The sequence below is a fragment of the Sorex fumeus genome, unplaced genomic scaffold (genome assembly GCF_029834395.1).
Source record: "Sorex fumeus unplaced genomic scaffold, SorFum_2.1 ptg000063l, whole genome shotgun sequence".
Taxonomy (NCBI): Eukaryota; Metazoa; Chordata; class Mammalia; order Eulipotyphla; family Soricidae; genus Sorex; species Sorex fumeus.
In genome coordinates, this window is record NW_026606120.1 from 6,398,864 (window position 1) to 6,416,547 (window position 17,684).

Sequence of the window (17,684 nt, forward strand, 5' to 3'; positions counted from 1 at the left end):
AAATTTTGGAGTTATCTAAAGTTAATAATTTAATAAGATAATTTGATAAAGGATAGCAAAATTTATAGTATAGAAGTATACACAGAAATAATTGTATATGGAAGTCACAGAGAGGTTGCAAATTTATTGGTAGAATAGGAAAGGAATATATAAAATTTTCAAGGAGCAACTGAAATTTCATTGATTGACAGAAGGGGAAAGAAGACCTGATGTAGAAAGCTTGGATATTAGGCAGAAATTTCAAATCTCTGTAGTCAAGGTGATTGTGGCTAGGGAAAATAAAAGTGTTTGCTTTTGATCCTAGTTATTTTGAGCTAATAATTGGACATGTCTAATTGACATTTTTAGTATATTACGTAGTTAGTTGTGAGTTTGTATATGGTCACCTTTTCAGAGTAAGCTGGCAAAATATATAATAGTAAAGAGGTTTCGGTTGGATTAATAGGGCAAAGGATCTTGAAAAAACAAGATTGTCAGTTTGAATAAACTCACTGACAGTTAAGGTATGCAAAGAAATTGGAAATTGGGGAAGTAGTGAGCAACTGAAAGGGAAGTAACATGAGGGGTATAAGTGTTTCTTGTTGTGAAGACTCATTACTATCTTTTTTTCATTTTAGCCCTACTTATCTCAGGCTTGGTGTAGAAGATAAAGTTCTCACTAAAAGTTCTCCCATAATTGGTGCCAGGCAGACACGTGGATGATTCACATGGAAATTGTCTCTACTGAAAACCAAACAATTACCGAATTTGTCCTTCTTGGCTTCTCTGATATAAGTGAGCTCCATCCCTTTTTCTTTATTATGTTCACTATCATCTATGTCTCTATCGTCGTAGGAAATACGCTAATCATTGTGGCTGTGGTTAGTTCCCAGAGACTCCATACACCCATGTATTTCTTCCTAGTTAATCTGTCTTTCTTGGAGATTCTTTATACTTCCACAGTGGTACCAAAAATGCTGGAGGGCTTCTTACAAGAGTCAGCCATTTCTGTGGCTGGTTGTTTGCTCCAGTTCTTTGTATTTGGTTCTCTAGCCACAGCGGAATGCTTTCTGCTGGCTGTCATGGCATATGATCGTTACCTAGCAATTTGCTACCCATTGCGCTATCCACTCTTGATGGGACCCAGATGGTGTTTGGTATTGGTGACCATATCCTGGTTTTCTGGATTCATGGTAGATGGTTTAGTTGTGGCTCTCATGGTCCAACTGAGATTCTGTGGCCCTAACCACATCGATCACTTTTATTGTGACTTCATGCCTATAATAAACCTGGCCTGCTCAGATCCCAGTGTAGCTCAGATGACAACATTCATTCTCTCTGTGGTCTGCCTCAGCGTTCCCTTTGGACTGATTTTGACATCCTATGCTCGGATTGTGGTAGCTGTGCTGAAAATTCCTGCTGGAACCAGTAGGAGAAAGGCTTTCTCAACATGTTCCTCCCATTTAGCTGTAGTGTCCACATTTTATGGAACACTTATGGTCTTGTACATTGCACCATCTGCTGTACATTCCCAGCTCCTCTCCAAGGTCTTTGCGTTGCTCTACACTGTGGTCACCCCTCTATTCAACCCTGTGATCTACACTCTGAGGAATAAGGAGGTTCACCAAGCACTCCAGAAACTTCTTCAGAGTAAGCAAAGTGAAATACTTGATTGAAGGAAGATGGCTGTGAAGAGTTTTTTATTTGGACTCTGTATATTCAAAGAAACCATTCAAATAATCTTCCGGGGTTGTTGAGGAAAAATAATTTTTTGTTGTAATATTTTCCTATGTGAAATAATTTATACTTAGGACCAGGAGGGTAGAACGACAATTTTGAAGTGATTGTCTTAAGAAATGCATTTAATTTTTACTATTTCTTTATTGAATGGATAGGGGCCAGAGAGATATAGTACAGCAGGTCTTGTGTTTGCCTTGCATGTGGTGGACCCTGGTTTGATCGCTTTGAGTCCCATATGGGCCTTCAAGCACCACCAGGAGCAATTCCTGAGCACAAAGTCAGGAATGAGCCAACCCCCTAAATCTATTAAATGGATATATTTGTTATGCAAAATAGACATGTCAAAATAGTAACATAAAAATTCTACAAATATGGACTATTTGTTTTTATATGCATGTTTACAATAACTTGATCATGGACACTTATTTATTCTACTGATATTTTTAGTATTATTAAAAGTGATTTTTTAATAAAAGTTATATTGTAAATATTTTTACTTTATTCATTTATTTTATCAAAAATTATGGTTTACTTCAGATGTTCTTACAGTAAATTTAGTTATCAGGTAGGTTCAAGGTTTACATAATCAAAAAAATTAAAATTGAATGTATTTTACTTTTAATTTCAACTTTTATATTGTAGAAAATGAAACCCCATGAACTGCCATCCAGCTTTAATGTAAATATTTGTCAATCAGTTTTAATAATTGATATATTTTACATTCTATAAGTATTAAGTTGTAGAAATTGTGCAAATACATGCAAGTATTTAGTATGCTCTCTTAATGACAAAGAGATTTTAAAAACATGCCAATCCTGCCACTATAACATTAAATAAATCATTGTCAAAATTTTCCAATTGCTTTAAAGTAAGTTCTTGGATTGTAAAAAAGGTTTACAAAATGTGTCATGTTTTCTTGTTATTTTGATTTTGATTTCATGGCAATCTCTCTACCCTCTTTTTTTATGACGACTCACTGAAAATTTTATCTGTCCTTTGGAATGTTGCATTTTAAACTTCTTTTCTCAAATTTTGTAGTAATTAGTTAATACATGCAATTACAACTAGTATGAGATTGTTGTCATTTAAAAATTGTATTATAGTTTAGACAGTTACTTGAGTGTTAATGTTTATGGTATGTATGTACAAATTTTCTGCACCTAACCACCACTAAAGTGCTCATAATCCTCTAGTCGTTTTTTTTTTGTTTTTTTTTTTGGGCTGGAGCGATAGCACAGCGGGTAGGGCGTTCGCCTTACAAGCGGCCAACATGGCCGACCCGAGTTCGATTCCTCCGCCCCTCTCGGAGAGCCCGGCAAGCTACCGAGAGTATTCGATATGCCAGACACAGTAACAACAAAGTCTCCAATGGAGACGTTACTGGGCCCGCTCGAGCAAATCGACGATCAACGGGAGGGCCTTTACCTTTTACCTTTTTTTTTTGCTTTTTGGGTGACACCCAGCGATGCTCAGGGGTTACTCCTGGCTCTGAACTCAGGAATTACTGCTGGTAGTGCTCGGGGGACCATGTGGGATGCCAGGACAGCTGCCTGCAAGGCAAACACCCTACCGATCGTACTATCATTCCGGCTATCACCTATAGTTTTCTGGTATGCTTTTACCACCTCCACTCCCCACACTGGTTTTATTTTATAAATAAATCTTAAAATTTATTTTATTTTTGACATGTAATAAAATATATTAACATTTATATTTATAAAAATAATATAAAATTTATTTCTAGTTATATTTAATTTTAAATACAATTATATTACTTTATATTTATATTTTTGACATGAACTTTTTAAATTAAAACAGTGATTAACAAAATATTCATGGTTGAGTTTTAGAGGTAAAATATTGCACTACCAATCTTATCACCAGTGTCAAATTCCAATGTTCCAGGTTCCCACCCATACTGTGCCCCCCAACCCCCAGTCTAGTCTGCCCTCTAGACAACACCTTTCTGAGTTCAATTATTAAAAATTTCAGTGCTGCTGACTCTGTGGTTTGGACATTTGGCTCTATTATTCCCTTTATTTTTTTGAGTTTTAAATTTTGTTTTATTTTTATAAAGTTGTTCACAATAGTTCATTACAGATAATATTCAAATATTCAAAAACACCAATTCCACCACCTTCCACCTTCCCACAAGAGGAAAATGTGTAACTAATCCTGGAGCCATTTAAGCCCTTGTATAAGAGATTACAAGCATACATATTAAACCCTAATTAATATGTGCTACTTTTGGTACATCAGTGGGCTAGAGTATAAGAGGTCCAGGGCGTTCTATGTCTCTCTCTCCCGGGAGCTTTATTTATAGTTTCTGGATCTTGGCCAGGTAGTTTATGGGTGTGACTGCCAAGCTACTGGAAAACTGGGGAACTTGAGGGAAGAGGCCCAGTCCTGTTCCAAGCAAGCTTGGAGATCTCAGTCACGGGTCCGTCATACCTGGATTTTTCTGTAGCTTCCCCAGTAGGCGAGGCTTGTCTGAGCTTGTGGAGAGAGGCCTTGAGCATAGCTGTGCGGTTGGGTTCTGGAGGTTTTCGGCTGCCGGGGTTCTGCTTGGGCAGGGAGGGAGGGAAACTCAACCCGCTCCCCTCAGAGTTAACCCTGTAAAGACAGCCTGGCTCAGGGTCAGAACGTTCTGTCTCTATCATTCCTTAACCACCTTTGTACCTGAATCCTCTGACCCAGACCCTGTATTTTTCTCCCTCTACCCCCCACTTTTTCTTTCATTTCCTCTCTATATTCTAGATTGGTCTTCGAATTCCCTCTATAAAACATTAGATTCACTTATTTTATATATCTTAACTATTGCACTGAGTGCTGCAGTGAAAATGGAGTTCTTAAAAATTTTTTTTTAATCAAATCACAGTGAGATGCACAATTACAAATTTTTTCATGATTGGGTTTCAGTCATATGTTTCAACGCTGTCCCTTCCCCAGTGTACATATCCCATCACCAACGTCCCCAGTTTCCCTGCCTCCCCCCGTCTCTATGGCAGGAACTTTCCTTCTCTCTCTCTCTCTCTCTCTCTCTCTCTCTCTCTCTCTCTCTCTCTCTCTCTTCTCTTTCATCCTGCCCTCATTTCCCTTTGGACCTGATGATTTGCAGTACAGATAGTGAAAGGTTATCAGATATATCCCCTTACTTACTATTTTTTTTTTGCTTTTTGAGTCACACTCAGAGATGCTCAGGGGTTACTCCTGGCTCTGCACTCAGGAATTACTCCTGGAAGTGCTTGGGGGGATCATATGGAATGCCAGGGATTGAACCCGGGTCGGCCGCGTGCAAGACAAACACCCTATCTGCTGTACTATTGCTCTGCCCCCTTTACTTACTTTTAACACTCAGTTCCTGTCCACAATGATCATTTCCAACAATTACTGTCATATTTGTTCCTTCTCTATCCTAACTACCCTTTATCTGTAGCCTCCCCCCCAACTTTTGTGGCAAACTTCCAACCACTGACTAGTCCTCCTAGCCCCTGTTTCCGTGGCCTTGGATATTAGTCTGATACTAAGTTTTTATATCCCACAAATAAATGCAGTCATTCTATATCTGTCCCTCTCCTTCTGACTCATTTCACTCAGCATGATACTCTTCATGTCCAAGCAATTTTCATAACATCATTTTTCCTAACCCTGCATCATACTCCAGTTTGTAGGTATACCATAGTTTCTTTACCCATATGTCTGTTCTCGGGCACTCAGGTTGTTTCCAGATTCAGCTATTTTGAATAGTGTTGAAATGAGCATAGAAGTGCAGATGACATTTCTGCTGTGTGTTTTTGGACACTCAGGGTATATTTCCAGAAGTGGAACTGCTGAGTCAAATGGGAGCTGCATTTCTTGATTTTCTGAGAAATATCTATATTTTCCAAAAGGGCTGGACTAGTCAGCATTCCCACCAGAAATGAATGAGAGTCCTTTTTTTCCCCCACATCTGTGACAGTATTGGTTGTTCTTGTGCTTTTAGATATATACCAGTCTTTGTGATCTGAGATGATATCTCATTGCTGTTTTGATTTGCATCTCTGCGGAGGGCCTGCAAACCACTCTCCGGCCCGCGGAGGTGGCCCTAGAATCCGTAGGTGCAGGGAAGGACCGACCGAATGAACACAAGACACAAGAGACAGAGTACAGTTTAGAAATAGAGAGAAAAAGGGACAGATTTTATTGAGGGATACAGGCTGTTTATATAGGGTCGGGGCAGCTCAGTCAGGAGCAGAAGCAATATAACCATATATGGTAAGGTCAGCAACAAGAGCTTTACCTAACATTCAAGGTAGACATTTGTATATTAAAGGGTCTTAGGACAGTAGATGCATCCTGGAGGTTACTATAGATAAGGCCAGATAAGATAACTGTCAGCCTGATGTTATGTGGCTATAGATCAGGTATAGGCTGAGATCACAAAGTCCTGAGAGACTGTCACCAATGTCTGTAACATGGGAACCATGGCCAGGGTCTATGAGAGGGCTCTTGGCTTCCCACACATCTCCCTGATGATTAGTGATGTAGAGCATTTTTTATGTGCCTTTTGGCCATTGGAATTTTTTCTTTGAGGAAGTACCTTTCATTTATTTTCCCCATTTTTTGATGGGGTGTCGGAAGCCAAGAATGCTCTGTGAGAATTACTGAGCCCCCTTTGCAGGGCCCACACAGACCCTGAGAGCTTTCTCCTCAGGGCCTCCCAGGACCCTCTGACCCTGACATGTTTGTCCGGTGACCACAAACAGGCAGGCAGATACTTGCATAAATCTGGACTTATCTATAGATAAGTCCATTAATTACTGTGTCAATTTCCTTGACTGTGATTGTTCCGTTCAAGCTTTTCACTTCCTCCTCATTCAGTTTTGGGAGATTATATGTTTCTAACAACCTGTACATTTTTTTTGTTTTCTCCAGCTTAACAGAGTAGAATTGTTCATGGTAAGTTCTCATGATGTCTTGGATTTCTGGAGGTTCTGTTGTAATTTCTCCTCTTTTGTTGCTGATCCCATTTATTTTAGTACTTTGTCTTTTTCTCTTGAGTCTAGCCAAAGTTTTGTTTATATTGTTTATTATTTCAAAAACCAGCTCCTGGTCTCACTGATTCTTTGTCCTCTTTCCTTGGTTTCTATATTATTGGCTTCTGCTTTGGTTTTTATTTATTTCTTTTATTCTACTAGTCTTTGGATTCATTTGTTGTTGGGTTTCCTGACCTTTAAGTTGTGCCCTTAGGTTGTTGATTTTATCTTTTTCTTCTCTCCTTATGTAGGCCTGTATACTATGAGTTTCCCCCTAAGTACAGCTTTTGCCATGTCCCATAGATTTTGGTCATTTGTTTCTTTATTATTGTTAGTCTCAAGGACTCTTTTTATTTCTTCCTTGATTTACTCTTTTATCTAACATGTTTTTTAGTTTCTAGGTGTTACAGTTTCTTCCCATCTTCCATTTTTGAGTAATTTCTACCGCATGGTATTATTGTATGATAGGATGCTTCGTATGATTTTTATGTTTGTGAATTTTTGTAAGTTAGACTTATGTTCTATAATGTGATCCCTCCTGGAATATTCTGTGTGCACTACAGACAGATATGTATTTGGCTTTTTGAGAATAGAAGACCCTATATAAACTCATTAGTCCCAGATCTTCTAGTTCTTCATTTAAGGCTCTAGTGGATCTATCCAGAGGTGACAATGCGGTGTTGAAGACTTTCATTACTATTTGTTTTTTTTTTTTGCATTTTTTTGGGTCACACCTGGCGATGCACAGGGGTTACTGCTGGCTCTGCACTCAGGAGTTACTCCTGGCAGTGCTCAGGGGACCATATGGGATGCTGGGAATCGAACCCAGGTCGGCCGTGTGCAAGGCAAACGCCCTACCTGCTGTGCTATCTCTCCAGCCCCTATTATTTGGTTTTTATCCATGTTTTTCTCTAAGTTTGTGAGCAAAAGTCTTAAAAACTTTGCTTACCCAATATTTGGTGAATACATAAATGTTAATCAGAGTTAGTGTTTCCTGGCCTATTGTTCCCTTGATCAGTAAGTAGCATCTGTCTCTGTCTCTGTACCTAGGAGTCTACTTATCAAAAGAGATGAGAGACCTATACCATAAAAACTTCAAAATTCTCAGAAAGAAATAGAAGATCTTTGGAAATGAAAAATGAATTACATGCTCATGGATGGGAGTAATCAACATTGTCAACATGACCATCTTATCTAAACTAATATAATAGATTCAGAGGAATCCCTATCCAAATTCAGATACCATTCTTCAAGGTCATAGAATAGTCAATTATAAAGTTTGTGTGGAACCATAAGAGACTGTCTGAACAATGAGTTATAATAGAATATCTAAATAGAAGCCCCCATATATATGATCAGCTAATTTTTGACAAAGGAATTGAAAGCATTAAATAGAATAAAGACAGCCTGTGGAGCATGGCAACAGGTGCCAGAGCAGATGAGACCGGTCCCTGCATAGCAATCCAGTAGGGAGTGTCTGGGCACATTTTACAAGTACCAGGTGTCTCATCCCCCAAGAATTGTCACCTAACTGCATTCCTAACTGCAACATCTAGTCTTAATTGGGACTGAGAAGGGGGAAAGGAGAGTTGGAAAGGTGGTAGGTCAGTAATGATAAATTTTATGTGATTGGATCATCCTCTTAAGCCAAGACCCTCTATAAAATATGTGTGTATTTAGCAATAAAGTGAATGGCCTTCAGCTGTCTCCCAGAGTGGTTTCTCCATTCATCCATCATCCTTTGCTCCGTGTCTGCCTGGACCCAGTGTGCAACGTGTCTGGGCATGTTGGGGAAAAATCTGTTAACCAAGAACAGCCTTTCCAGCAAATGGTGGGGGGAGAATCGGATAACCACATACAGGTAATTAAAGCAGGATCCATATCTCACACATACACAAAAGTCAATTCATGGTAGACTTTGAGATCAGACCTAAATTTGTAAAGTACATTGAGGAAAATATAAGTAGAATGCTTCAAGACCTAGCCCTCAATGGAGTTTTCAGTGATATGATGCCACTGGAAAAGGCTATAGTTTCAAAACTAAATACATGGGACTACATCAAAATGAAAAGTTTCAGTATGGTTAAAGAAGCACAGGATAAAACTAAATGACCAATAACTGACTGGAAGAATGTATTTGTACTCCACATATCATGTAAATGGTTGATTCAAGATCTATAAAGCACCCACAAAGATCAATTTAAAAAATTTAAAATCCCCTTCAAAATGGGGAAAGAAAATGGTCAGACTTCTCTGAGAACTACCAATGATTGGCCAACATGAAAAATGGTCATCATCACTTATTATTAAGAAAATACAAATCACGGCAACAATGAGACATCATCTTACACCAGTGAGAATGGCATATAGCAAAAATACTGAGAGCAGTCTCTGTTGATGGAGATTTGGTAAAAAAGGAACCCTCATTCACTATCTGGTCCAATCCCTGTGGATAATAGTATAGAGGGTACTCAGGAAAGTCAGAACTTAGCTCCCATATTACCTAGAAATCTCATTTTTGGGCATCTATCCCCAGGACAGAACGATGTTCATCCAAAAAAATTACGCACACCATTATTTATTGCAGCACTCAATATAATAGCTAAGACTTGGAATCAACATAAATGTCCAATAACAGATAAGTGGATCATGAATGTGTGGCATTTATACACAATGTAACATTACACAGCTGTAAGGAATGATGAAATCATGCAATTTTCTGCAACATGGTTGGATCTCAAAGACATCCCATTAAATGAAGTTAAGACAGAAGAAAATGATAAACACAGAATGATATCACTTATGTATGGTATTTAGTATAACTGTTTGAGGGAATACATTGTTTTAAAGAGGGATGCCCATATCAACCCTAGCCCTAGAGACAGGAAGGAGAAGAAGGAGTGGAGTGGAGAGGAGAAGAGAATGAGAAACGATGAAGGTATGGGAACATTGGTGGAGGGACGTGGTGGGATAGGTACTACAATATTGTATGTCTAAAACTCTACTATGAATAACTTTGTAAATCATGGTGCTTTGATTAAAATGTGTTGATAAATTATATTGAAATATATATTTTTAATGATAAAAGTATTTATGCATTGAAAAATGGTTAAGATTTTTTAGGGCAGATTTGATTTTGTAACATTTTAACAAAAATTAAGTTGAAAGAAAGGTGATTGTACTAATCATTTCCAAGACTAGTTAACCTGATTGTAAGGCAAAGGAGTATAATATAGAATTTATATATTTAGGAATACTTGGTCTCTGAATTTTTTTAATAAATTAAGCTCTAGAGATATTTACAAAAATATTGGTTATTTCAAACATCATATTGATAATCTGGAGTTATAGCATTGTGACTTGGTAAATATTTAAGATTGTATGCCACTGGTGCCATATTATCTCATTAACGGTCATAATTCAGAGACTCAATATAAATCTCTAGGAAGAGAGCACAAAGTGATACACCATAACGATGCCACCAGACCTCCAAGCCAGGTTGTTTTATCCAGAGCAACCCGGAGATGGGTGGGTGAGGCCCTTCCCTGCCCCAACAGAGCCAGCCTGAGCAGCTAAAAACCTCCAGAACTCAATCACCGCCATGTTCTTGGTTGCTCTCTACAGGCTGGGAGGAGCTTCATCCACGAGTGACTCTATTCCTGGACCACTCAGCCACAAATCTCATACCTTACACCACCAATATACCAAGGGTAGCACATCACATTTGTTTGGGAAGGCAACCAATATTAACGATTAATATTTTTATACATATATATGTACATATATATACACACACACAAGCTTCATACTTCAACATATATTACTAATCTCTTATAGAAGGACTTAATGGTTCCTGGGTGAAATAGAACAATCTTTACACACTTTCCTCTAAGAAATTTTGTTTGTCTCATTTCCGTTCTGCTTGGGGGCAGGGTTTGAGGTTCGTGATGGAAATATGGTGGTGGGAAGGTGTAATGGTGGTGTGATTGGTGTTTGAACATTAAATGTAATCAAATATTGTAATCAACTTTTATTTTTATTTTATAAAAATAAAAGAAATTAAAATTATAAAGAGATGGTGTGTCTTTTGTAAAAAGGTTAATAAAGGAAAAACTTTTTTTTAACAAAAGAATTTTTATATAAGGACTCTGAGGAAGAGCCTGGAGACTTTCTTACTCTTCCCATCCTAGAAAAATCTCTGGCCAAGGACTTGTACATTTATTAATGACTGTACCTAAACTTGCTAGAAGAAAAAAATAGTTATTTCAAGTACGTGTCCCTCAAGCTTCCCTTTTGGCATTCACTAGGAAAAAAATTGAGAAATAAACAAGCTCTTTCAAATTAAATTGTAAAACAGTTCATCTAATAAAATAACTATTTCAAGATCAAGATATGTCTATCTTGCTGCCAGATCCTAAGTTAAGTCTATTTGTAACTTTGAGAAAACTTATAGATTAGTGTAGGAGTATTGCTTTAACAACATATTAAACAGATTGTAAGATAAGGGGTTGGAGCGATAGCACAGCAGTAGGGCATTTGCCTTGTGCGCAGCCAGCCCGGTGGCCGAGCCGGGTTCGATTCCTCCACCCCTCTCAAAGAGCCTGACAAGCTGCTGAGAGTATCTTGCCCGCATAGCAAAGCCTGGCAAGCTATCTGTAACATATTCAATATACCAAACACAGTAACAACAAGTCTCATGATGGAGATGTTACTGGGCCCACTTGAGCAAATCGATGAACAACGGGAGGACAGTGACAGTGTAAGATAAGACTTACCAAAAATCAAACTATTAGAGATATAATTTGGTACAAATATTTAGCAGGCATACTTAGTGTGCCAGAGTTTAATGGGAAGCATTTTCACTTAAAGATATTCTAAATAAATAATACAACTAGCAATATGGGCATCCTAAAATTGATTGGAAATCTCAAAGACAATCTTATATTTTGGTTATTTCTGAGTATTTTAAGAATTGTGGCTGAAAATTTGCTTTAATACTTTTGTTCTTAAAGGAGCCTTAGACAGATGCTCCAGACTCATCATAAAGCTAAGGATAAAAACTTATGGTGTTTCACTAATAAAAATATAAATAAAAATTTATGTTAATCTTAACTGAGAACTTTCGTGATATCTTGAGAGAGGGTCCTGCACAGATTCAAGGAGTCCAAAGAGTTCCAAACAACATAGTCTCAAACAAAAAACCACCAAGATACATAGTAATCAAAATGGTAAAATACAAAAACAAAGACAGACAAAGCAGTGAGAGAGAAGAAAACCTTCAAATATAAGAGAAACGACATAAGAATCACAATAGACCTTCTATATGACATCTTACAAGCCAGGAAAGCGTAGAATGACATATTCAAATAACTGGCTGACAAAAAATTCCAGCCTAGAGTCCACTACCCAGAAAAACTTTTATTTAGACTCAAGAGAGGGTTAAGAACCTTCTCAGACAAACAAGAGCTGGCAGAATTTGCAACAACTAAACAAATCCTGCATGAACTACTTAAATGTCATATATGCCCGGCAAGCTACCGAGAGTATCTTGCCCGCACGGCAGAGCCTGGCAAGCTCCCCGTGATGTATTCGATATGCCAAACACAGTAAACAACAAAATCTCCAATGGAGACATTACTGGGCCCGCTCGAGCAAATTGATGATCAACGGGAGGGCCTTTACTTACTTACTTTACTCCCTAAACAAGTGTTTCTTTCAACACCACACACACACACACACACACACACACACACACACACACACACACCTGTGTGGCAACACAGTCCTTTATGTCAATGATCTTTCTTAATGTTAGTAGACTAAACTCCCTAAAAAAGGCATAGAAAAGCTGGATGAATCAAGAAAAAAAATCCATCAAGAAACACACCTGAACTCTCAGGATAAACTCAGACTTAAAAGTGAAAGAATGGAAAACAATTATACAAGCCAATGGAAGACAAAACAGCTGGGATAGACATATCAGACCAAATTCCATTCAATATAAAGTAATTAGGGGCAATGATGGACACTACTTACCAGTCAAAGAAATAATAGATCAAGAAATATTATCATCAACATCTACGCACCAAATGAAGGTCAACAAAGTTCATAAAGCTTCTCACAAACCTAAAGAGATATATTTACCAGAAACACAATAATAGTTAGAGACTTCTAGGCACTGATTTCCCCATGAGACATAAACCAGATAAACTAGAGAGAACATCGGTAAACAGACAAGAGCCCTAAACAAGGAGCTGAAAGAACTAGGATTGTTTGACATATACAGAGCTCTACATCCCTCCAAACAAGAATACACATTCTTTTCAAATGCCCATGAACAATACTCCATGATAGATCACTTATTAGGGCACAATTCAAGCATACATAAATTTACAAACATAGAAATTGTACAAACTACTTTCTCAGACCATAGTGCCATGAAAGTTGAAAACTAATCACAGAAAGAAGTTGAGGAAAACTTCCAACACTGGGAAGATGAACAAAACACTGCAAAACAATAATTGGATCAAAAAGAAAAACAAGAAAGAAATTAAAAGATTTCTTGAATGTAATAAAAATGAAGACACAAGCCACTCGAATCTATGGGATACAGCAAAAGCTATCCTAAGGGGGAAATTTCTAGCAATGCATGACTACATTTAAAAAAAAAAGAAGAAAATGCAGCTCCAGATTCTGCTTAATACCAGCAGTATTTCTCCAGAAGACTTTCGTAAAGTAGGGAGGAGAGAGGTGGGAGCATTGAGAAGGAAATCTACTGCTTTCTCTCTAATCATCTCCACCACCCTGGGAAATAGCTGGGGAAATCTAGGACTGATAAGTGTCTGCTGTGAGTCTATTTTGCAAAAAAAGAAAAGTCAGATCTAGGTGAGTCAAAGGCTTTGGTCCCCTACCTTCCCCCTTGCTTCTTTCCCATCTGTGACCTGTTCATGGATCCATCTGACCTGAGAAAATCCTTCCTGCCCTTGTGTTGAACCCAGAATATGCCCTCAAGGAAAAGAAAGTCACTCATAGTCCTTACCAGGGCTTCACCTTTCCCCCACAGAAAATGAATTGCAGAAGGAGACAAGCAGTGAAGCAAAAACAGATTTTATTTAGAATCTGAGGAAGGGAGGGAGAGAGAGAGAGAGAGAGAGAGAGAGAGAGAGAGAGAGAGAGAGAGAGAGAGAGAACAAAGTGCTCAAGAGAGAATACAGGTATCTCCAGAGTTGAGAGACAGAGCCCCAGTACATATTCCAGCATTGAAGTATGAAAGTACATAACTCAGTATCTCAGGAGGGGAGATGAAGATGACATGTGTACAGGGAATATTTGTACTTGACAGCAATGCATGTGCTCAGGCAACATGTGGTTGCCAAGGGGAAAAGTTCAGAGCAATTAATGTTTTTCTCTGATATACCTTTCCTGGCCTTTGTTTCTGCTAGAACTTCTCAAGAGGGAAGTCCAGTCCTTTCTTGGTTTGTTGTGGTGCCAGTTAATGGTCTTAATAAATCTTAGTTTCTGTGTCCACAAGGTGGACCCTGGCAGCCTTAGGTCTAGTGATGAGAAAATTCTTCAAATCCCGTCTTTTGATTTTATTGTATTTCAAGACCTCATTGTCAGAGGGCTCCCCTACATCTCTGTCTTACTGCTGGCTTCATGCTTGACACCTCAAATTAGAAATATTACTAATTCAATTTCCTAAAAAAGTATTAAATATCCCAACAATAGACCTAAATTTGTTATTTTGTTAACTTCTCTGTAGCATACCTTGCAAATTTATAAGTAGCCTATTGATATTTTTAATTGTTGCACCCATGTTTGCCTAATCTCAATAAGAATTGCTGAGATCAAAATAAGAGAGCACAACTGGAGGTTTAATCCAAAATTCACTGCAGTGGGTCTGAACCAGAGTTACAGAAACAGGTACATGTATACTGTAAACTACATCCCCAAGTGTCAGTTAAAGGGCCTGAGTGATAGTACAGCGGGTAGGACATTTGTTTTGCAGTCAGCTGAACTGGGCTCGGCATCCCATATGGTCCCCCAAGTACCTCTAACAGTAATTACTGAGCGCAGAGCCAGGAGTAATTGCCAAACATGATCCAAAAAGAAAAGAAAAGAGAAAGAAAACAACCCAAAACAAAGTGTCAATTAAAATAATAGATTAATTACAGTATTTTTTCGGCAGAGCCTGGCAAGCTCCCTGTGACGTATTCGATATGCCAGACACAGTAACAACAAAGTCTCCAATGGAGATGTTACTGGGCCCACTCGAGCAAATCGATGAACAACGGGAGGGCCTTTACCTTTACCTTACCTTTACCATGTAAAAAAGATTAACTACAGTTTTCACTTATGTTTAAAAAGATTGTGGTTAACAGCCATCTATCAGTAAAACTGATAAGATATGCAGGAGCAGGTTCTGGGTACTTGCCTTGCTCATGGCTGACCCAGTTTAGTCCCCAGCATTCCATACAGTACCCTGAGCAAGCAGCATCAAGAGTAATTCCTGAGTGCAGATCCCTGAGTGTTGCTGGGTGTGGCTCAACCCTCTGCCCCACTCCCTGCCCCACAAAGATACACAGGAGTACATTGTCTAAGGGCTGGGGCATGCTTTTTGCCATCTCTTACCGCATAAGTAGTTGCAAATCCTAGAGTCTGTTAATGATTCATCCCAGGGTCTCTTAGAGATTCACACAACTAGCCCAGATGGTTGCTTTTAAATTTTTAGGGTCTGACTCATAAACTTTTATTTGTTTATTTATTTATTTATTTTTAATTGAATCACTGTGGGAAAAGTTACAAAGCTTTCAGGTTTAAGTCTCGGTCATGCAATGTCAAACACCTTTCCCTTCACCAGTACTTATTTTTCACCACCAAGAACCCCAATATACCCCCCTTCCTACCCCTCCCAATGCCTGTGAGGCAGATGCATTCTACTTAACACTCTATCTACTTTGATTACCTTAATTATTTCAACAAAAGATGCACCATTATTGTTTAGAGTTTATACCCAACAATCAGAACTGCTTAAAAAGCATTGTGAAATAATTTGTTTTCTACAGCTGGTTATGAGAACAAAGATGTCACACCACTGGCCAAGCAAGTGAAAACAGAGATAGACAAATGGGACTATCTTAAATTAAGAAGCTTCTACACCTCAAAAGAAACAGTGACCAAAATACAAACAGTCTACAGAATGGGAAAGTATATTCGCCCAATATTCATCTGACAAGGGGTTGATAACAAGGATATACAAAGTACTGGTTGAACTCCACAAGAAGAAAACATCCAACCTCATAAAAAAATGGGGCGATGAAATTAACAGAAACTTTCTCAAAGAAGAAATCCAAATGACAAAAAGGCACATGAGAAAATGCTCTACATCATTAATCGTCACGGAGATGCAGATCAAAACAACAATGAGATATCATTTCACACCACAGAGGCTGGCCTACATCCAAAAGAACAAAAGCAACCAGCGCGGATGTGGTGAGAAAGGGACCCTCCTTCATTGCTGGTGGGAATGCCGATTGGTTCAGCCTTTTTGGAAAACAGTATGGACGATTCTCAAAAAATTAGAAATCGTGCTTCCATTTGACCCTGCAATACCACTCCTGGGAATATATCCCAGAGAGGCAAAAAAGTATAGTCGAAGTGACATCTGCACTTCTATGTTCATTGCTGCACTGTTCACAATAGCCAAAATCTGGGAAAAAACCGAGTGCCCTAGAACAGAAACTTTGGTAGATCTACACAATGGAGTACTATGTAGCTGTTCAAAAAGATGAAGTCATGAAATTTACATACAAATGGTACTACATGGAAAGTATCATGCTTAGTGAAATGAGTCAGAAAGAGAGGGACAGACATAGAAAGATTGCATTCATCTGGGGAACATAAAGTAACAAAATAGAAGACTAACACCCAAGAATAGCTGAGATAAGTACCAGGAGGTTTACTTCATGGCTTGGAGGTCAGCCGCACATGCTAAGGGAAAAAGCAGTTCAGATAGAGAAGGGAGCACCAAATAAAGGGTGTTGGGAGGATCCTCCCAGGATGGGAGATGCATGATGAAAGTAGAATATAGACCGAACATGATTACAACTCTATGCCTCTTTTGCAAACTACAGCACCCAAAAGGAGAGAGAGAGAACAAAAGGGAATACTCTGCCACAGAGGCAGGGTGGAATGGGGGAGATGGGGGGTGGGAGGGATACTGGCATCAGTGGTGGTGGAGAATGGGCACTAGTGGAGGGATAGGTACTAGATCATTGTATAACTGATACCCAAGCACAAAAATTTGTAAGCCTACAACTATACCTCATGGTGTTTCACTAATAAAAATTAAAAATATATATAATTAAAAATATATAAATATATTGTTTCTAAAAGCTTTATGTAGTCTTTAGGATCTAATAAGTATGTTATAATGTCATGTAAATAGCTTGAGTTCTTCCTTTCCTGTTAGGATGGCCTTTATGTATTTTTCTTTCTGAACTATGTCAAATATATCTAGTACTATCCTAAATAGGAGTGGCAAGAGTGGGAAACCTGGTCTTCTGTTTGATTTTATAGGGAAAGCTTTTAGTTTTTCCCTATTAAGGATATCTCTTGCTATGGACTTGTGGTATATGGTTTTGACTATATTGAGGAAGCTCTTTCGACTCCCATTTTGTTGAGTTTTAAATCATGAATGGATGCTGGATCTTGTCAAATAATTTTTGTGCATTTATTGAGATGCAATATATGGTTTTTATTTTTTCTTTTATTGCTGTGCTGTTATTATGTTGGTTGACTTGTGAAAGCTAAATCATCCTTGCATCCCTGGATGAATTCTACTTGATCATGGTGTATGATATTTTAATATAAAAATTTAAAATTTTATTTTCATAAAGTTTTTCACAATAATTTATTACACTCAATATTTTAACATTAGTCCCACCACCA

At 38.2% G+C, this 17,684-nt stretch overlaps 1 protein-coding gene across 1 annotated transcript; it reads left to right on the top strand.

Annotated features, from left to right (window-relative positions):
- The first annotated feature begins 707 nt into the window (after positions 1-707).
- Positions 708-1,655, top strand: LOC130036142 (olfactory receptor 11A1). Its single transcript, XM_056128126.1, has one exon. It carries the CDS (start codon positions 708-710, stop codon positions 1,653-1,655), a length of 948 nt encoding a protein of 315 aa, XP_055984101.1.
- Positions 1,656-17,684: the final 16,029 nt, after the last annotated feature.